The following is a 22843-nucleotide window of genomic DNA, read 5'->3' on the forward strand; positions in this document are numbered from 1 at the left end:
TATGCATTAATAAGACAAAAATCGTCGCTCGCCATGCTCGGGCCGGCTCTAACGTCTGTACAGCACGATTTACAGAGCCCCGCTGCTGATCTGCACTTGCCACACTTGGAACAGCGCTTTACTGTCTCCGCAGCCATCGCCGAAAACGGCGGTAAAATTCAAAATGGCGGTTCCGCCAAAATCGCCCCGATCGCGGGCCCACCCCGGAGGAGTCAGAAAACACTCTTACCTCACTGGACCGAGTATCACAGCTCCGGTCCCACAGAAAAAGGCAAGGAAAAACCTCTGTTCCTTTTTTTTTTTTTTAATGCTGTGAGGAAAGCAGAGGTAAATAGAACTCAGGAGGCTCAGGTGAGTGGGAAAGGCAGGGAAAGGGCGAACCTATGTGCCTGCATCCACTGTTGGTGGGGAAGGACATGGAAAGCTAAGCAATGTGTCCACATCCACGGAGGTATGGGTAAGGCAGGGAAAGGGCGAACCTATGTGCCTTTAAAGTGAAGCTGCTATAGCCTCCAACACCCCTGCTAACAACTGGCAAAAGCACAGGAGCAACCTCCAGGCAGATTTTAGATGGAGCTCGAAGAAGCTGCAGCCACTCTGCTAGGGGAGATAGAGAATACTGAAGAGAGGCAGTGGAACAAGCTGGTATGAGGCACTGAAAAAAGTGTGCTATCTCCCTCTGCTGGTTGATGGACACAACCCATCTGTAACGGCTGCATCTGCTTGATGACAAGGAAAATATGGGCTTATCAATGATAGCACATATTTTACAGGTGAATGTGCACATAGATGGAGTCTGTGAAGAACACAGGTAGGGTCTATGGCTGGTGTAAGTGCCCAACTTCTTTCCCTTTGTCCCCATAAACTGGATAGTAGGAAATTGGCACTTTGTACTATAATCTGCTTTTGGCCCATATTTACATTTCAGCCACTTTTTCTATCTCAAAAGAGTTTTGCGCCCTATGTGATTTTCCCTCTTGCCTACCTCTTGTTATGGTCTTGACTCCTGACCATTTACACCAGCTTTAAATACATATGAACAGGATTGTGAGAGAATCAAGTTATGAAAGATGGTAAATGAGCTTTTGGTGTACTGCTGCACAGTCGACTGCCCCATCTCCTAATTGCTGTAGAGATACTATAGACCACAATTCTTACAAAAACCAACACATATGATAACAGCAACCTGTGACCCTGGGCAAGTTATTTAACTCTCCACAGTCCCAGGTACAAAAACTTAGATTGTGAGCCTACTAGAGACAAAGTACCTTCATATAATAAATATAAACCACTTTGACTGTACCACAGAAAGGCAGTATATCAAATCCATGATTCTTTACTCCCTTTTCCTTCATCTAGATGTTTCTGAAGTAATTTTCAAACATCCTGCTCCGAGTATGCATCTAGATTTAAGACTTACACTCATTGCAGCATTGATCTCTGCCACGGTTTCCTCATCTGTGGGGAACTGGTATATCTGTACACCATTGCTGACCAGCTCACTCATGATCTTACTTTTGAATTTATGCAGTTCATTCTTGGCTATTGTGTCTGCCTTTGCAATGATGGGGATAATATTCACCTATGGTAAGGGAAAAAGAAAACACCTTATAACCTCGGTTAACTAAGCCATCATGCTTTTTTTTTCCCTCTTGAGAATTCATGACAGTTGTGTGCGTTTTAACATTTTAAAGTTATAATTGAATTGATTTAGACAGATTATCAAACAATTTGTGTGTGAAAAAACTCCTTTGCCTTCATGTTTTTATATGCAAGTTACAACATTAAAAAAAAAATAAAACAAGATAGACATATCTGTTAGTGAGAGTCATTTCCTCTTGATAAAATTCCCAATCTACTTGGCCTGTTATTCTCCTCCATATAAGGCTAGGCAGGAAATTTTACAGTTTCATCCAGAATGACCAGCTCCAGCACAGAAAGCTTCCATCTGGCCAAGCACAGTGCTGACAGCTTACAGAGATACCCAAAGATTAGTTCTGGCATGGTTTAAAAATCTATATTTGTGTGAAGATTTCCACTTACTTGTAACATGAATACATATATCCAAGTCAACAGGCACCACAACTCGGCCAACTCAGAACAGCCAGATTGCATTATAGTCCACAGAGGGTATTACAAACGGATCTTAGTAAGTTACATTAGCTATAGTCTGGTGACTTTTCCTTTGGCTGTACTGCCCCAGGTTCCTTCCGACATGCCTGAGGAAAAGTTCTCCACTACAGCCAGCTGGCACTGAACACTGGTGAGAGACCTCTTTGGTCTAAAAATTATTTTCTCCTTTTAGGGATGTATATAGACCAGCAGAATCTCAAGTTAAGTCGGCCAACTGCCACTTGGAATGCATATAAACCCCTGGATTCTGTAGAGGTCACTCAAATTTGGGCACAGATCCCAGATCCATGTATAAACTAATAGTCAATTAGACACTAAGAATTAGTGGAGTTAGCAAGCACTTAATTGGCAGAAATTAGTTATGCGCAGATCTGCCCTATTCTATAATGTGCACCTATATTTCATAAAACGCAGCTGTGGGAGGGTCAGGGGCAGATCAGGGGTGCTCCCAGAAATTAAGTGCAATGTTACAGAATACCTGCATTTGCAAGCTTAACTGTCATGAGTTGGGTTCCAGCATTTACACTAGCCTTTCGCAGGCATGAATACTCATGCCCAAAGGTTACATACAATGGAAAGAGTCAAAGTACACAACACAAGCAGTCCAAAAAAGAAGCACCAAGGGCTTTCAAGAATGGTACAAGTGGACTTTTATTAATGACCCGATATACCGTATTTTTCGGACTATAAGACGCACTTTTTTCCCCCCAAATTTGGGAGGAAAATGGGGGGTGCGTCTTATAGTCCGAAGGTAGCGAGTTCCCTCCCTCCCGCCCTCCCCCTGAGTTCGGGATCGCCCTCCCCCCGGCCCTGTCACCACTTCTCCCCTACTCACGTCACGCGATGTTCCTTGGTGGTCTAGTAACGTTGGGGCAGGAAAGAGCCCCCTCTTTCCTGCCCAGCGCGCTGCTCTCCGTCCTCCTGTATGCTGCCTGACGGTCTCGGCGAGATTCAAAATGGCCGCAGAGACTTCAATTCTCGGCGGCCATTTGAATCTCGCCGAGACCGTCAGGCAGCATACAGGAGGACGGAGAGCAGTGCGTTGGGCAGGAAAGAGGGGGCTCTTTCCTGCCCCGACGTCACTAGACCACCAGGGAACATCGCGTGACGTGAGTAGGGGAGAAGTGGTGACAGGGCCGGGGGGAGGGCGATCCCGAACTCGGACAAGACGCACCGGAGCACCTAGGTTTTAGAGGAGGGAAAAAGGAAAATTTTTTTTTTTACCTATTTCCCTCCTCTAAAACCTAGGTGCATCTTATGGTCCGGTGCGTCTTATAGTCCGAAAAATACGGTAGTTTGTTTCGGACTAGGACTTTGACTCTCTATCCTAAGAGCGGATTCATATAATGCTGAGTACTATACTTTGAGCAACAGCTTATATAATTAGTGTTGATTGGCTGAACTGACCCGTCAGGCAGGTTAAAGGTGGTTTGGGGGTGGAGTTTGCGTGGGGTCATGACTCAGACACTGTTAGCAGCTATATTCAGTCTGCTAATCGGCTAAGTATTCGGATAAAGTTAGGACAGCAAAAAAGGTTGTCCTAAATTTATCCACCAAGTTAACCAGGCACTGGTCTGAATATCACCATTATATACAAAGGAAAAAGAGTTATTTCAGTAACTTAACACTTTAAAAAAAACCCAACAAGGATAGCACTGGAGCTTAAACATGTGTGTGCCACCACTTACATGTATAGGTTGCAAAATAGAGCTACCCAGGAACTGGGTTAGCGGGAATCCCCTTCAAGTCCACGGGACTCCTGCAGGGATGGACACAGGTCCTGCAAAAGTGTAGTACCTGGATATGGTTGATAGCATTTAAATCCCCATAAGCACCAAGAGTGGAAGTTATCAACATGGGCTACTTGAGTTATTTTACCACGCTGGATTATTTTAGCACAGGAGATAGGCGGGGATGGAGGAGACTACTTGCTAGGACAGGCAGGAATGGAAGATATTCCAGAGGAGATGGGCGGTGATGGGTTAGATTCCAGCGGAGGAAGTTCTGTCTCTGTGGAACTCCACTGCAAAACAGCAGCCAGGTGGCAGCACATACACATGTACAGCTGCCATTTTACAAACCTACACATGTAGCTCTCGATCCCCCCTGGTATCAGACTCCCTCCTTGGTGTCACTCTCTCCAAACTACTACTACTACTACTACTATTTAGCATTTCTATAGCGCTATAAGGCGTACGCAGCGCTGCACAAACATAGAAGAAAGACAGTCCCTGCTCAAAGAGCTTACAATCTAATAGACAAAAAAATAAATAAAGTAAGCAAATCAAATCAATTAATGTGAACGGGAAGGAAGAGAGGAGGGTAGGTGGAGGCGAGTGGTTACGATTCAAAAGCAATGTTAAAGAGATGGGCTTTCAGTCTAGATTTAAAGGTGGCCAAGGATGGGGCAAGACGTAGGGGCTCAGGAAGTTTATTCCAGGCGTAGGGTGCAGCGAGACAGAAGGCGCGAAGTCTGGAGTTGGCAGTAGCGGAGAAGGGAACAGATAAGAAGGATTTATCCATGGAGCGGAGTGCACGGGAAGGGGTGTAGGGAAGGACGAGTGTGGAGAGATACTGGGGAGCAGCAGAGTGAATACATTTATAGGTTAGTAGAAGAAGTTTGAACAGGATGCGAAAACGGATAGGGAGCCAGTGAAGGGTCTTGAGGAGAGGGGTAGTATGAGTAAAGCGACCCTGGCGGAAGACGAGACGGGCAGCAGAGTTTTGAACCGAGTGGAGAGGGGAGAGGTGGGAGGCCAGCAAGAAGCAGATTACAGTAGTCTAAATGAGAGGTGACAAGGGTGTGGTTGAGGGTTTTGGTAGAATGCTCGGAAAGAAAGGGGCGGATTTTACGGATGTTGTAAAGAAAGAAACGACAGGTCTTGGCAATCTGCTGGATATGAGCAGCGAAGGAGAGAGAAGAGTCAAAGATGACCCCAAGGTTTCGAGCTGAGGAGACAGGGAGAATGAGAGAGCCATCAACAGAAATAGAAAACGGGGGGAGCGGGGAGGTGGGTTTGGGGGGGAAAATGAGAAGCTCGGTTTTGGTCATATTTAATTTCAGGTGGCGTTGAGACATCCAGACAGCAATGTCAGACAAGCACGCTGAAACTTTGGTTTGGATGCAAGGTGAGATATCAGGGGTAGAAAGGTAGATTTGGGAGTCATCAGCATAGAGATGGTAGGAAAAGCCATGGGATGAGATTAATGAACCAAGGGAAGAAGTGTAGATAGAAAAGAGGAGGGGACCAAGAACAGAACCCTGAAGTACGCCGACAGGCAGAGGGATAGAAGTAGAAGAGGATCCACCAGAGTGAACACTAAAGGTGCGGAGGGAGAGGTAGGAAGAGAACCAGGAAAGGACAGAGCCCTGGAATCCAAGTGAGGACAGGGTATCGAGAAGTATGCTGTGATCGACAGTGTCAAAAGCAGCGGAAAGATCAAGAAGAATGAGGATAGAATATTGACCTCTGGATTTAGCCAGTAATAGGTCATTGGAGAGTTTAGTAAGCGCAGTTTCGGTTGAGTGGAGAGGGCGAAAACCAGATTGTAGTGGGTCAAGAATAGCATGTGAGGAGCAACCCCCACCCCAACCCCCACCCCCCTCAAATAGCTCCTTGATTGAAAGTCCTCCCAGACCCTCGATTCAAAGACACTCCCCCTGAACCAACCCCACCCAGCATCAGGGGTTTCCTCCAAAGCAGTTCCCCCTCCCCAGACCAGCTGATTGCATCCCTCCCCCCAGAAGCCCTGAACTCCCCGCCCATCTTTGGGGCTTACCCAGAGGATACCCTGGTGGTCTACAGTGTGGCGATAGAAGTGGTCCTCCTCCGCCCCTGCCATGTCTAGTACTGGTCCAAGGAAATGACTCCCATGAGTTCTAGTGACAGCCTAGCGAGACTACCACTAGGGGCCAAGCTTCCATATAAAAGGGTAGATATGGCAGCTCATGGGAGCCATTTCCTGGACTGATGTCAAATGGGGTGGGAGAGGAGGGGAACTGATTACATCTTCATGCCCTAGACCACCAGGTTATCTTCCAGGTAAGCCCCAGGAATGGGTGAAGGGGTTTGGTGAACGAGGCACAATCAGGTGGTCTCGGGTGGGTGGAGGGGAACAGCTCCAAAGGAGGCCCTTGATACCAGGGTAGGGAGTGAGAGAGGCATTTATAACCAGGTACAACCAATGAATATCACCTCTAGCCCAGCTATTCCCTAACTGGCTAGGTGAAGGGCAGTTTGGGAGTGGAGAATGGGTGGGATCATGACTTAGACTGTTAGCAGCTATATTCAGTCTGCTAACCGGCAAGTATGTGGATAAAGTTAGGCTAGCAAAAAAAGAGGGGCTGTCCTAAATTCATCCACCAAGTTAACCAGGCACTGGTCTGAATATCAGCTAGTGCTTTGTTGACTTCCAGGTAGCTGCATTAAACCGGATATTCAATGATAAAAGCCAGACATGCCCCAGCATTGAATATTCGGGCTTACAAGCCATTTACCATCACAGACTGAATACTGCACTCTGTTTACTATATTGTTGAAGGCTCTTATTTTCAAGTTCTTGCCCTAATTTTAACTTGCACTAGCTATCTGCAATAATTAAGTACAATTATAAAATTTAAAAAGGTATAAGTGCTTTTTATTAAGTATAAAACTATCCGATCTGCTGGGCTGTATACACCACTATAAATGCCCCACAAAAGTGAAATTATTCTTACCCGTTAATTTCATTTCCTTGAGTTCTGTTAGACCAATCCCAGTTCCTGGGTTGTATCCCCATATCAGCAGGAGAGAGGCAAAGAAATCTGAATATTTTCATGATGTTACCATCACAAGGAGCAGTGGAGCCTAGTTTGTCAACCTTTGCCCTCTAGGAGTCTGATGAGTCCTCATATCACCCAAATCTTTAGCTTTTCCAGAGCTTCTCTGAACAGGCACCTCTAAAAGGAAAGCTTAATAAGGCATAAGAGATATCATTTCTGCAGGCCAATTCTGCGGCCATAGAAGTGGCTAGTGAGCACACCAAGATCCTTACCAAATCATAAAAGACATCCACCAAGGCAGCAACAACAGACTCCAATCTGGCAACTTAGAGGAAAGGCAGCAGCTGCTGCACCCAATGTAAAAGTGCTCTCACTACATAGCCTCCACAAATTGATGCCTGGACATCCAATATAGCAGAGCCAAAATCTTGCAAGCTTACAATCATGAGCCTCCTTTAATGTTACATTGCTCTCCATTAGGATGTTATCAAGGGATCCAATTTAGAGGAGAAAGAGAAGGTTCAATCTACCCATAAAAACTTGGTGCCCTTCAGCACCAGCTAAGGGAATTCCCACTTTGCAAGAGCCATCTACAAGAGATTTCAGTGGAATGGAAAGGACAAAATACAGTCCATGCCAGCAGCATCGGGGTGAGAAACCCTGGATATGGAAAGGGTCTCAACCACCTAAATCAATAAGACAGGTGCCCTTCTTTCCTGAAAAGTCTAACCACAAGCAAAATCATCGGCTTCCTCCTCTGGAGACAACGCTCCCAGTTCAGGGGAATTACCCTGCAAAGAGACACTATCTTCATTTACTGTTGCCCCTTCTCCAAGACTCCTCCAGAAAGGAGGCAGGCAAGATGGATCCCTGGACCTGACTGGATCCACCATGGGATGACTGGGCAGACTACATAGGCAATACTGATCTATCTGCTTTCCATGAAAAATATTTCCATATCACTTCAAAAGTTCCAGAAATTTTACATTTCTAGTTGACAGCGAAGTCCCAGCAATCATACTGGAAGGAATTACAGTGTATGGTTCCTGGCTAAAGCTAAGTGAAGTCTGAGGAGACACAAAGTAAAGGAGGAAATTGCTGAGTAGCTGGAAACAGATGCTTGTGGTGGCACAGTATATATGAGGATGGTTCATAATTAGCTGCTGGAAGTGCAACGGAGCCACAAAATGTCATGTTAAAAAACAAACAAACAAACAAACACCTACACAAACAAGCAAAACCACCTTCCCTATGTAGGGTGCTACAATTTAATAGTTTGTGTTATAATTAACTAGTGTGTTCCCTGAATTTTGTGCTAGTTATTCATATGATTGATGAAAAACACACGACTCAGTATTCAGTTGGCAGCGATCAACGTTTTGCTGACTGCTGCCAGTTTTATAAAGAAATTCATAAGTACTGGGACACACCAAAGGTCCATCAAGCCCAGCATCCTGTTTCCAACAGTGGCAAATCCAGGTCACAAATACCTGGCAAGATCCCAAAAAAGTATAAAACATTTTATGCTGCTTATCCCAGAAATAGTGGATTTTCCCCAAGTCCATTTAATAATGGTCTACGGACTTTCTTTTGGAAGCCGTCCAACCATTCTCTGGCAACGAATTCCAGAGTTTAATTACACGTTGAGTGAAGAAAAATGTTCTCCGATTCATTTTAAAATTTACTACATTGTAGTTTCATTGCATTCCCCCTAGTCCTAGTATTTTTGGAAAGCATAAACAGACGCTTCACATCTACCCGTTCAACTCCACTCATTATTTTATAGACCTCTATCATATCTCTCCTCAGCTGCCTTTTCTCCAAGCTGAAGAGCCCTAGCCGCTTTAGCCTTTCCTCATATGGAAGTCGTCCCATCCCCTTTATCATTTTCGTCACCCTTCTCTGCACCTTTTCCAATTCCACTATATATCTTTTTTGAGATGCAGTGACCAGAATTGAACACAATATTCGAGGTGCGGTCGCACCATGGAGCGATACAAAGGCATTATAAACATCCTCATTTCTGTTTTCCATTCCTTTCCTAATACCTAACATTCTATTTGCTTTCTTAGCTGCAGCAGCACACTAAGCAGAAGGTTTCAATGTATCATCAACGACGACACCTAGATCCCTTTCTTGGTCTATGACTCCTAACGTGGAACCTTGCATGACTTGGCTATAATTCGGGTTCCTCTTTGCCACATGCATCACTTTGCACTTGCTCACATTAAACGTCATCTGCTATTTAGATGCCCAGTCTCCCAGTCTCGCAAAGTCCTCTTGAAATTTATCACAATCCTCCCGCGATTTAACGACTTTGAATAACTTTGTGTCGTCAGCAAATTTAATTATACCTCACTAGTTACTCCCATCTCTAGGTCATTTATAAATATGTTAAAAAGCAGCAGTCCCAGCACAGACCCCTGGGGAACCCCACTAACTACCCTTCTCCATTGAGAATACTGACCATTTAACCCTACTCTCTGCTGTCTGTCTTTTAACCAGTTTTTAATCCACAATAGAACACTACCTCCTATCCCATGACTCTCCAATTTCCTCTGGAGTCTTTCATGAGGTACTTTGTCAAACGCCTTCTGAAAATCCAGATACACAATATCAACTGGCTCACCTTTAGCCACGTTTGTTCACCCCTTCAAAGAAATGTAGTAGATTGGTGAAGCAAGATTTCCCTTCACTAAATCCATGTTGACTGTCTCATTAATCCATGCTTTTGAATATGCGCTGTAATTTTGTTCTTTATAATAGTCTCTACCATTTTGACCGGCACCGACGTCAGACTCACCGGTCTATAATTCCTGGACCTCCCCTGGAACCTTTTTAAAAAAAATTGGCGTTACATTGGCCACCCTCCATTCTTCCGATAACACGCTTGATTTTAAGGATAAATTACATATTACTAACAATAGCTCTGCAAGTTCATTTTTCAGTTCTATCAGTACTCTGGAATGAAAACCATTCGGTCCAGATTTGCTACTCTTCAGTTTGTAGAACTGCCCCATTACATCCTCCAGGTTTACAGAGAATTCAATATGTAATTATTTTATAATATCTGCTTGTTTTTAACTTTTACCATGTTACTCTAATTCTCTATGTAACAATAAGCAACTATATTCTAATCCACTACCACCAAGAACGACACATTGTAAGCCACTTTGAACCTGCAAAAAGGTGGGAAAATGTGGGATACAAATGCAATAAATAAATAAGTTTCTCCGACTCGTCAGCTTCAAATACCATTTCTGGCACCGGTATCCCACCCAAATCTTCCTCAGTGAAGACAGAAGCAAAAATTCATTGAGCACAAGCATTGAATTTCTAGGTCTATGGAGTCGTCAAAAACTGATAGTTAAGTGTGATATTCAGCACTTAACCAGCTATGAAGAACTGCATAGAGACAGGACGGCGTTTTATGCGGTCCTATTTACACAGTTCTCAACTAGTGAAGTGCTGAAAAATTGAGACTTAACTGGCTAAGTGTTGACTCTGCTCCCTGATGGCCCCCAAAACAGCTGATTTCGGCTTGGGTGCTAATCGGGCATTTTCAGCAGCACTATCTAGTTAAATGCCACTGAAATGCCCAGATAGCTCTGGACAGGCAATTTCAATGGCCATGAGCCCACAGTCTCTTTTAGTGTGAACTAAATTCCAAAGCATATCAAAATCAGGCTAAAAAAAGAAAAATGTAACCTGTCAGACATGACCACTATACAATTATTCATCCTTCTGAATAAAAATGTCATAATTGCAGGGTGTCAAAAATACCTGCATCTCAGATGGCTTCTTGATAACAGTTAATGAACTAGATGTACAAAGACCTATGGCAAAAAAAAATAGGGATGGAGGGCAGAACCATTTGTAGCTCTACAGAAGATGGTGCTTTTGAGAAACTGCTTGTGAAAGGCGGCTTATGATGTCCATGTTTCACAAATACAACAAGCTCAGATGAACAGAATACGTGTGGGCTGATAACACCATGCAAGTCAAGTCAAATCCAGTTAAGACTATCTCCATGGTGCTGCAGGAGACTGTGAAACTGTGCACAAATGCAAGGGGGTAGTACACACGTAAAATACAGATTTATACACTAAAGTGCTGTATTTAGGTGTGCGCATTTATGCCTGCTATTGACATGGCATAAGAAGGCCTAAATGTTGACATACTAGAAATCTGGGCACCCAGATACTGCTATTCAATTAGCGCTTAGCATGCTGCATCATGGCGCCTAATTTTAGCTGCCCTTTATAGAACTGCCACCTTAGTGTTTGCTAATTTTCACACTAACCCCCAGAATTTTATATATAGCAACAAAAATTGCACGCATTGGGCGTGTTCCATAATTGCACATGCAACTTAACTGACAAATAAGCAGTTAATTGGCAATAACTGGGTGCTAATTATTGGCACTAATTGGCAACAGTTTGGATTGATGCATCATCCTAGTCATCATCAGAATTCTATAAAGACTCACACGTAAATTCTTATGTGTGGATACCAAAAGGGGGCGTGACCATGGGAGGGACACGGGTGGGTCAGGGGAGTTCCTAGAATTTGCACGCAGTGTTATAAAATATGGCAAATCCGTGCCTAATTTAAGCATGAGGACTTACACCGGGTTTCAGTTGGTGTAAATCCTTTTGCCCAAAATTGGGAGAGGATCCTTGCACTAAGCACCTCAATGGGTGGCCAGTAAGTGAACCTAACATTGTACCTAGTAACCTAGACTGTTCCAACTATTGATTGTCTACTCCAATTATTGCTTGTCTGCTCTCCTTGTTCGTCTTGTCCTCTAGATTGTAAGCGCCTTTGAGCAGGGACCGTCATTCTTTGTTTACTGTACAGCGCTGCGTAACCCTAGTAGCGCTCTATAAATGTTAAATAGTAGTAGTAGTAAGTGCCCCCCCAAAAAAAGGCTGCGCATTTACTGCACGGCCATTTCATTTTTGGCCATTTTTACTCGCTGTGGTAAAAGGGGCCCTGGTGCATGGCCAATACGGCTGCCGCCGCTAGTGCAGGGCCCCTTTTACTGCCGCTTAGTGCAGTTAGGTGCCTGACTACCACTTACCCCTATTTGGATCTGGAACTTCCATTCAAGTACTTTAGTTGGCACCTAAATTATGGTGCACTGTATAGAATTAGGGGGATAGGGTTCACAGAAGTGAGGGGCTTTTCTTTTAAAAATTATAGGAGAGAACACCTATGGCTATACCAAAAATTGAAAATTCTTGGAGTCACTATTGATCGAAACCTCACTATTGATACCCACATGAAAAACACAATGAAAAAGATGTTCCACGCCATGTGGAAACTCAAAAGAGTAAAACCTTTCTTCCCGAAACATATCTTCCGTTCCCTGGTACAGTCAATGGTAATAAGTCACCTGGACTACTGCAATGCACTGTACGCCGGTTGCAAAGAACAGACAATCAAAAAACTCCAAACTGCCCAGAATACGGCCGCCAGACTCATATTTGGAAAAACTAAATATGAAAGTGCAAAACCCCTTAGAGAGAAACTTCACTGGCTCCCACTTAAAGAACGCATTGCGTTCAAGATCTGCACGATTGTCCACAAAATCATTCACGCAGACGCCCCAATCTACATGCTAAACCTTGTGGACCTACCTCCCAGAAACGCCACAAGATCATCTCGCAAATTTCTCAACCTGCACTACCCCAACTGTAAAGGACTTAAATACAAGATGATGCATGCCACTTTCTCTTACATGAGCACGCAGATATGGAATGCATTAACTACAGACTTAAAAGCAATCAACGAAACAACTATCTTCCGAAAATCTCTGAAGACATTTTTCTTCAACAAGGCCTACAATGAAAATTTACAGCCTCACTGAGCCACCTCACCAACCCACTCAATTATGAACGCCCACCTTATATACTACTCTATCACTCCCTTCCTTCTTCCCTTACTTAATCGCTACACACTACTAATTGTACCTAATATCCTGAAATGACAATGTTAACAAAACTATGTAAGCCACATTGAGCCTGCAAATAGGTGGGAAAATGTGGGATACAAATGCAATAAATATATTTTGGACTGCGGTTACTGAAAATGACTCGGGTGCTTGGACACAGCAATTTCCTAAAACATCCTCACTTGAGGATATTGTACTTGTACTTCAGCTAATAGGAAGGTTGCTTTTAAAAGCCAATTGTGAATTGTCAGCCAGCAGGAAAAGTCAGCCTGGAGAGAGGCTCAGGATGAAAGATGCAGGACTGGGGCTGTGGGAGTTTTTAACATTTTAAAATGGGGCTGCATCTGGAATTCCTTCCACCTAATACAGGTTTTTAGAGCAAATACTGATACTTTAGTTTAGAATTTCACATGTCATTTATCCTGCAAGTTTCTCATACCAGGTTCTGTTTATAATCATCACATTTAATTATCAGATTAGTTTCTGAACCAGACTTCTGCATGATGGAAATAGGCCATTAGTCAACTGTTGATGTTTATTTCATATGGAAATACTTAAATTTATTTTCAAATTCCTCCCAAGATGCAACCTCATTGCAAATTCTCTGGCAACCACAAATGTCAATGAACTTGCAAGTGCTTGTAAAATCTCTGGAGTGTTTCAAATCGTTAGGCATGTGGATAGCTGGAAGAATGGTGGATAAGAGAATTGTTTGGTCACTTGCCTGCTTGGTGTGAAGGTGGCGGATCTTGCACATCACTGAGATAACATTTTAGGCAGTGCTGGAGAGAAGCTCGCTGTCTTGGTATATATGGGTACCAATGAAATAGGAAAATATAAGAGGGAGGTTCTAGAAACAAAATGCATACTTTTAGGTAGAAAGTTGAAATCCAGAACCTCCAAGTAGCTTTCTCAGAGATGCTGCCCTTCCAATGTAGGACCTATGAGGCACATAGAGCTATGGCGTTTCACTATGTGAATGAGACTATGAGCAGCAATTTAGATTTGTTAGGAACTGGGCAACATTCTGGGTAAGAGGGAGCCTATTCTGGAAAGAAGGGCTTCACTATAACCAGGGTGGAACCATGCTGCTGCCATCAACATTTAACAAGGAGAAAGAGCAGCTTTTAAACTTGAAACAGGGGAGGGCCGATAGGCTCTCCAAACACACATGGTTCAGAACAAGGGTTTTTTTTTTTTTGGTTTTTTTTTAAATTCTTTATTGTTCATTTGCATTAAATACAAACAAGAATTAACCATTCCACATCAATGGGGAAACAGAGTGATCTTATCTAACAATCATATTCTAAAGAAATCCAGATAAACTATCCAAAAAGGCTTAAATCGCCACCTTCTTTTTTTTTCCAGAATTACATGGAAGGGGGAACAGAATGGGCAAAGTACTGGCATGGCAGCTCAAAAAGCAGCAACACGAGAGCTGGGTAACTAAAATTCTAAGAGTCCAGGAAGGCCAAAGTCCTGCACGAGGATGTAACTTGAGTTTAAGCTCTTTTACAAGAAAGACATTGTACTCCTCGGGACAAGTGCTCTGGAGAAGACATTGCCCAATACCTACAGGGGCTAAATCTGCCTTGGAAAGGAGTGCAGGATGCAGTTTCCCTCAAGTATGTCATCATGGCTGTAGAGGTTAGTGATCTCGAACTTCCAAAAGGGTAAATCGCTGGGGGAGAATGGCTTCCCTTCCGAGTACTATAAGATTCTTAACCCCAATGTATCTCCAATTTAGCAAATATGTTGGATCATATCCTCCCTAAGCTGATCTACCACAATCAGACAGGCTTTGTCCAGGGTCACCAACTTGGAGATAATCCACCTTATAATCGAAAGAGAAAAACGCCTAGATTTCGACCCAAATCGGGAGATACTACTACTACTTAGCATTTCTATAGCGCTGCCAGGGTTACGCAGCGCTGTACAAGTTTAAACATGGGGAAGGACAGTCCCTGCTCAAGAGAGCTTACAATCTAAAGGACAGACGTTTATCTCACAAAAACGAATAAATCGGTATAAATCGAAAGCCGATTTTGGACGTTTTCAACTGCACTCCGTCGCAGATGTGGACAAAGTTGATGGGGGTGTGTCAGAGGTGTGGCGAAGGTGGAACTGAGGCGTGGTTATTGGCCGAGGAGAGATGTACGCGTTAGGGCGATAATCGAAAAAATAAAGGCGTTTTTAGCGAACATTTAGAACACTTTTGTTGGACCCTTTTTTCACACAAACAGGTCCCAAAAAAGTGCTCTAAATGACCAGATGACCATCGGAGGGAATCGGGGATGACCTCCCCTGACTCCCCCAGTGGTCACTAACCCCCTCCCACCACAAAAAATGATGTTTCACAACTTTTTATTTTCACCCTCAAATGTCATACCCACCTCCCTGGCAGCAGTATGCAGGTCCCTGGAGCAGTTGTTAGGGGGTGCAGTGGACTTCAGGCAGGTGGACCCAGGCCCACCCCCCTCTACCTGTTACAATTGTGCTGCTTAGTCGTCCAACCCCCCCAAACCCACTGTACCCACATGTAGGTGCCCCCTTCACCCCTTAGAGCTATAGTAATGGTGTAGACTTGTGGGCAGTGGGTTTTGAGGGGGATTTGGGGGGCTCAACATACAAGGGAAGGGTGCTATGCACCTGGGAGCTTTTTTACCTTTTTTTTTTGTTTTTGTAAAAGTGCCCCCTAGGGTGCCCGGTTGGTGTCCTGGCATGTGAGGGGGACCAGTGCACTACGACTCCTGGCCCCTCCCACGAACAAATGCCTTGGATTTATTCGTTTTTGAGCTGGGCGCTTTCATTTTCCATTATCGCTGAAAAACAACAACGCCCAGCTCACAAATTGTCGAATAAAACATGGACGTCTATTTTTTTCGAAAATACGGTTCGGTCCGCCCCTTCACGGACCCGTTCTCGGAGATAAACGCCCATGGAGATAGACGTTTTCGTTCAATTATGCCCCTCAATGTGAGACAGACCATCAATCTCATTGATATCATCAAATGCAGGAAAGAAAGAGCGATGTGTGTGGCTGTAGATGCAAAGAAAGCAATAGAGTGGAGTGGGAATATCTGTTTTCAGTGATGGACCAGATGGGGATTGGGGGGGGGGGGGGGCAGGAACATATGGGACTTGGGTCCATTCCTTGTATGCGGTGCCTAGAAGCAATATACTGGTCAACGGGATTCAGTTGGAAAGATTCCTGCTTGAGAGGGGTACCAGACAGGGGTGCTCGATGTCCCCATTACTTTTTGCCATAACCATGGAGCCATTTGCGGTTCACATTAGGCAGCAATCTTCTATTGCTCCCATTATGGTTTGGGGGAACCCCCATAAGATACTGCTGTATGCAGATGACACCTTAATTTTCATGGCAAATCCCCAGCACTGCTTGCCACAACTACTGATAAAACTGGCTTGATTTGGAGAGGTGTTGGGTTTTAAAACCAATATTGATAAAACAGAGATTTTGTTATTTAATGAAGTTCCTTAGAATTTTCAACTTTCCCATTTAAAGTGGAGACTAAGGCATTTAGGTATCTGGGCATTGTCATCTCTAATCAACACTGCCGACCTTTTCCACCTAAATTATGACAGACTCACAAAGAAGGTTCAACAAGATCTGGATACATGGAAATTGCTGCAGTTGTCCTGGTGGGGTAGGGTAGCTGTGCTTATGTGATGATTTTACCTAAATTTCTTTTCTTATTTGCGCAGTTGCCTATTGCAATTCCTAGTAAACAATTCAAAATAAGGGATAAGATGTGGAGACATTTTATTTGGGATCTGGCCGGCCCAGAGTGGGGTGGAACATTCTGCAGCTTCCCAAAGAAGAAAGTGGGGTAGGTGTATCAGGCAGCTGTGCTGAAGGCCCTTAGAAAACATTATGTTGAAAAGCCAATGGTAAGATGGGTCCCCTTGGAGAAGTCCTACCTATACCTTTATTCCCTATTTGAGCTGGGGGGAAGGGATGAATGAAGAGGGTAGGGGTGGGCAAAATTCATCAGCATGCTTGCATGTATTTCTTGTTCCTCTCAGAAAGGCGTGGGTGGGGGTGCGCAGACAAAGTAAAGTGCATTACCTATCCGCTAAGTCTCCTTAAGGATTACCAACCTTTGTCTTCCAGTTATATTTGGGAGAGGTGGGGTTCTTCTACTGTAAAGATCTATTTGTTCAGGGCTTATTAATAGCACAAGGGCAATTGCAGGATATCATAGGTAGGAAAACAGCTTTTGAAAATATCGATTTGGACATTTTGAGAAGAAATGCTTCCAAATGCTGCTTTATGACACTTTTATGATGTTTTTCTCTTTCAAAAATGAGTCCCATTGTACCTGAATATTTACCAGCACTGCTTATGTCCAGTAGTGTTAATAGCAGTAATAAGGATACTTATTTTAACATATCATTCCAGCAAATTCAAAGTAAAACTGGTAGACCAGCACATACAGCACATTAAAAACTAGGTGGTGGCTTGTGTGCACTCTGATTCAATCCACTTTTCCCTCACTTAATCTTGCTAAAAGAAATGTGGAGGTTGTGATTAATCCATGATTTCCCCCTCAAATTTAACAGAGTAAATATTAATTTTCATTAGAGAAAGCACTTCAAGTTTTTCCCCTCTTAAATGGGATGCACTACACTAGTACATGGCAAACTGGTCTTAAGTTCTACCTTCCACCCCCATGCAAGGCTCCGAGGAACAATGTTTATAACAGCAGCGGTCACTTGTTCATAAAGAGGGAAGAAGGGAATTAGAGATTTAGCTCATGCCTTTTTGGTTTGTACCTCGGGTAAGTTCCATTCAGGTACGGTGGATATTTTCTCATCCGACAGTTCACAATCTGTTTGTACCTTGGACAACAGAGGGTTACATGACTTGCCTCAGATAACCGAGACCCCAATGCTCAAAACTCCGGCACTATACTGAACATCAGAGAAACTGCACTGGAACAGCACCTCACAACAACTCCCTAATGCTCGACGCTAATGAGATGTAAATATAGGCACTCTCTTAGCACTGAGCATTAGGAAGTTGTTTCCCTGGGGAATGAGCACAAGACTACTACTACTTATTTCTAAAGCGCTACTAGACGTACACAGCGCTGTACACTTGAACATGAAGAGACAGTCCCTGCTTGACAGAGCTTACAATCTAATTAGGACAGACAAACAAGAGATAAGGGAATATTAAAGTGAGGATGATAAAATAAGGGTTCTGAACAAGTGAATAAGGGATAGGAGTTAAAAGCAGCATCAAAAAGGTGGGCTTTTAGCTTAGATTTGAAGATGGCTAGAGATGGAGCTTGACGTACCGGCTTGGGAAGTCTATTCCAGGCATATGGCGCAGCAAGATAAAAGGAATGGAGTCTGGAGTTAGCGATGGAGGAGAAGGGTGCAGATAAGAGAGGTTTACCCGGTGAACGGAGTTCCCGGGGAGGAATGTAGGGAGAGTGGAGAGGTTCTGAGAAGCTGGAGAGTGAATGTACTTATAGGTCAATAAGAGGAGTTTGAACTGTATGCAGAAACCGATAGGAAGCCAGTGAAGTTACTTGAGGAGAGGGCTAATATGAGCACAATGACACTGGTGGAATATTAGTCATGCAGCAGAATTTTGAACAGATGAAGAGGAGAAAGATGGCTAAATGGGAGACCTGTGAGAAGCAAGTTGCAATAGTCTAAGCAACAGGTGATAAGAGTGTGGATGAGGGTTCTGGTAGTGTGCTCAGAAAGGAAAGGGTGAATTTTGGTGATATAGAGAAAGAAACGACAAGTTTTAGCAGTCTGCTGAATATGTGCAGAGAAGGAGAGGGAGGAGTCAAAGATGACCCCAAGGTTACGAGCTGATGAGTGTGTTATCCACAGAAATAGAGAATGGGGAAGGAGGAGAGGGGAAAGATAAAAAAGCTCAGTCTTGGTCATGTTTAGTTTCAGATGGCGCGGAGACATCCAGGCAGCAATGTCAGACAGGCAGGCTGATACTTTGGCCTTGATTTCGGCTAAGATTTCTGGTGTGGAGAGGTAGATCTGGGAATCATCAGCGTAAAGATGATACTGAAAACCATGGGATGAGATCAGAGTACCAAGGAAGAAGTATAGATGGAGAAATGAAGAGGTCCCAGGACAGATCCCTGAAGTACACCAACTGACAGTGGGATAGAAGTAGAGGAGGATCCACTAGAGTATACACTAAAGGTACGCTGGGAGAGATAAGAAGAAAACCAGGAAAGAACAGAACCCTGAAATCCAAGTGAGGACAGCGTATCAAGGAGTAGATTGTAATCAACAGTGTCAAAAGCAGCAGATAAAATCGAGAAGGATGAGGATAGAACAGAGACCTTTGGATCTGGCCAGGAACAGATCATTGTAGCAAGCGCTGTTTCAGTTGAATGAAGGGGGCGAAAGCCAGATTGAAGTGGATCAAGAATAGCTTGAGATGAAAAAGTCAAGGCAACAGCGGTGAACAGTATCTTGCGTGATAAGCAACACTCTTGTGCAGATGCCCAGTATGGAAGCAGAAACATCGGGGGGGGGGGGGGGGGGGGGGGGGAGAAGGGAAGGAGGAGGAGGAAGAGCTGCGGTTGCAGTTTGCCACCCTGCCCACGAAGCTGGCTCGATCCCTTCTTTTTAGGTATTTCTTTTGCCTTAGATTACTATGGTCTGAAGCAGGAAAGCATGAGGAAGCACAGTCAAACTCTGTTGGACAAAGCTAAGCAGAGAGGGAGGGAGGTCCAGGCTGAAGCAGGAGGAAAGTGCAGTTGAGTTTCAGAAGCGAGAGGCAAAAGCCAGGAATAGACCCTGAGAACTGAAGCATGCACTTTGTTTTAATCATCAGATGGCTTTATATTTCATGCTTGCTGGGCTGCTTACTTAACGCTGGTGCTGGGCTGCTGTAAGGTTCCCAGCCATAAGAGCGCCCTTGTTTAGGGCGCCTTTCTTTGAGCATCAGAGTGAATTGAAAATGTCCTAATTTAAATGTAATTAGCATGCTACTTGAACTATCCTTTTGTGCGGTCATTATTCCTCATGCTACAGCCCTCTGAGCATTCAATGCTAGCAAATGCAGGCACTAGTCTGATGCTAAAGGCCTCTAGCACCCGCGTTTACTTTTGAGCAGGGACCCGAGATTTTGGTTAAGGCAAATATCAGTATATGGATGAACAGAAAATGTGTAATCCTTTTTCTGCAAAGCAATGTGGTTTCACCAACTACCTAATGATGGAACACAGCTCTCAAAAGCTAGACACAGATTTTTTTTTTTTATTGAATTAACTCAAAAGTTCACTTACACCTAATTTTGTGGCATCAGTAAGCCATCAATAGGCAGTTTGAGATTTTTGGCAAAGGGGCAGTAGAGCCATGTGATAGACAAAAAATACAGCTAAAGCTCACAGAGGATGGTTTGGCTGTCATAGAAAGCCACATCGCAGAGATTTATCTTCTCTATCGTGCTCAGGAGAAAAAAAAAAAAAAAAAGAAAACAGTCAGTTCAACAAGACCCAGCATCTAACCGACCAGGCAAAATGGCTAGGAAGACAACATAGCCTCCATAAAAACAAACCTTTTTCTCCTCATTAACAAAAAAAACTAACTAGTCAATTTTTCCTGTTATTAATTTGAACTACTTATTTTGCTCCACTGATGTCCAAATACACTGAGCCTGTTTTCTCTGTTTCTGTATATATTTTTTTCATCTCTCTTGCTCGTGTGTTTCTTTGTTTTTTCTGCTCTTTGCTCTCTTTCCTGCGATTGTGTTCCTATTTTCTTGTTATTGTATTGTACACCGTCTTTGTTATGCTATGCTGGAAATGTGTTTTAACAAAGCTTTTAATAAACCATAAACTAGTTTAGAATATCCATATCAAAAACACCATGTGTTCAGCAGACCCCTCTAATTCTACTACTTAGCATTTCTATAGCGCTGCCAGGGTTACGCAGCGCTGTACAAGTTTAACATGGGGAAGGACAGTCCCAACTCTTCACCACCCAAGATTTCAGCATTCATTAAAAGTTAATGAAAGGTACAGTAAGTGTGGTGAGTACCTTACTGTCCAGCTTCTTCATGGTGACCAGGTCAAGAGACTTCAGGGAGTGACCAGTAGGTGCAATAAAGTAGATGCAAGCATGGATCCGTGTGTCATGGTAATTATACAGAGATCGTTTGATCTTCAGCTCCTCTTGCAGGTATGCTTCAAACTGTGAATCAATGTATTCTACAATGGGTTTATAGCTGAAACAAACAAACAAACAAACCAGAAGAATAAAAGTCATCACAGTCACACAGGGAACTGTATTTATTGCATTTCTATTCTGCAAATAAATTTAGGTGGATAATAACCAAACATACATACATAGCAGTTAAGTTACTTACCTGTAGCAAGTGTTCTCAGAGGACAGCAGGCACATTTTAACACACATGTGTGACGTTGTCCACGGAGCCCGGTGCAGATACTGCCAAGTGCAATGTTGCTTTAAAACTTTGAGGCACTGCCCCCGCCACGCACGTGCCTTCCCATCCAAAGCTCGAGCTTGGGACCTGCAGTACACTACTAAAGCTAAGACGACAACTCCAAAGGGAGGAGGAAGGGATGTGAGAATATGGGAAAATTAGGTTCTTACCTTGGTAATTTTCTTTCCTTTAGTCATAGCAGATGAAGCCATTACATATGGGTTGTGTCCATCAACCAGCAGGAGGAGATAGAGAGCACTCAACTTTTCACAGTGCCTCATGGCCAGCCAGCTCCACTGCCTCTTCAGTATTTGAAGCTTCCAAATCAGTATGGCAAACCGCAATGGGAATAACATGAACTTTCCTCACAGCGAATGATGGCCCCTTAACAAGGGCATGAACTCAAAAGGAGGGAATGAACACATCTTCCTGGAGGGAATAAACTCGTCCTCCTTATTGTATAACTGGAGGGGATACACGCAACCTCCTGGAGGGAATAAACATCCTCCAAAACATAAACTGGAGGGAATGGACTCATCCTCCTATAAGTGAACATGAATCCTGAAGACTGTTTTCCAACTTTCTCCCAAGGAAGGAACTTCAGGAAACAAGAACAGAACCTGAAACAGATTCACAGCATACAGACAATCATACAGGGAGGGCTCATGGCTTCATCTGCTATGACTAAAGGAAAGAAAATTACCAAGGTAAAAACCTAATTTTCCCTTCCTTGTCATCAAGCAGATGAAGCTATTACGTATGGGATTTAACAAAGCAATCCCTTATATAGGGTGGGAACAGGTCACACCACGCGCTAGCACTTGTGCTCCAAAACGCGCATCCCTCCTAGCAGCCACATCCAGCCTGTAATGTCGGGCAAAAGAGAGCTTAGAAGCCCATGTTGCTGCACTGATATCTCTTGACGAGAGAGTGCTCCAGTTTCAGCCCAAGAGGAAGAAATCACTCTGGTAGAATGCACCTTTAAAGGCTACAGGCGGAGGCAAGCAGATAAGCTGAAAAGATAGTTTCTTTGAGCCAGCGGGCAATAGTGGCTTTAGACGCTGGGGACCCTCTACGAGGACCTGATAGCAAAACAAACAGATGATCATAGATCCTGAAAGAGATAGTAACTCACAGATACTGCAGCAGAGTCCTGCGCACATCCAACAGGTGCAACTGCCCAAAAGATTCTGGAAACTCCTCCTTATCAAAGGAGGGCAAGAAAATAGGCTGGTTTAGGTGAAACACTGAAACCACCTTAGGCATGAAGGAAGGCACGGTCCGAACCGTGACCCCGGACTCTGAGAATTGCAGAAATGGGTCTCTACAGGACAGCGCCTGGAGCTCTGACACCCGTCTCGCAAAAGTAATGGCCACAAGAAAAACGGCCTTTAGGTCAAATCTTTCTCCGATGCTCGCCGAAGCGGCTCAAAAGGAGAAGCCTGCAGGGCCTTCAAAACTAGCCCCAGGTTCTAAGCTGGACAGGGTGCTCACACGGAAGGCCGGAGTCGAAGCAACCCACTAAGAAACCGTG

At 43.9% G+C, this 22843-nt stretch overlaps 1 protein-coding gene across 1 annotated transcript in view; it reads right to left on the bottom strand.

Moving 5' to 3' along the window:
- Positions 1-22843, bottom strand: part of LOC115462094 (septin-11-like) — a 155376-nt gene that overhangs the window by 22020 nt on the left and 110513 nt on the right. The window contains exons 4-5 of the mRNA XM_030192133.1: positions 20904-21090; positions 1421-1582 (exon numbers count right to left, since the gene is read on the bottom strand). Of these exons, the coding sequence (XP_030047993.1) occupies positions 1421-1582; positions 20904-21090 (349 nt within the window). The remainder of the gene's footprint in view (positions 1-1420; positions 1583-20903; positions 21091-22843) is intronic.

This window comes from Microcaecilia unicolor, chromosome 2 (assembly GCF_901765095.1).
Source record: "Microcaecilia unicolor chromosome 2, aMicUni1.1, whole genome shotgun sequence".
In the NCBI taxonomy this organism is placed as follows: Eukaryota; Metazoa; Chordata; class Amphibia; order Gymnophiona; family Siphonopidae; genus Microcaecilia; species Microcaecilia unicolor.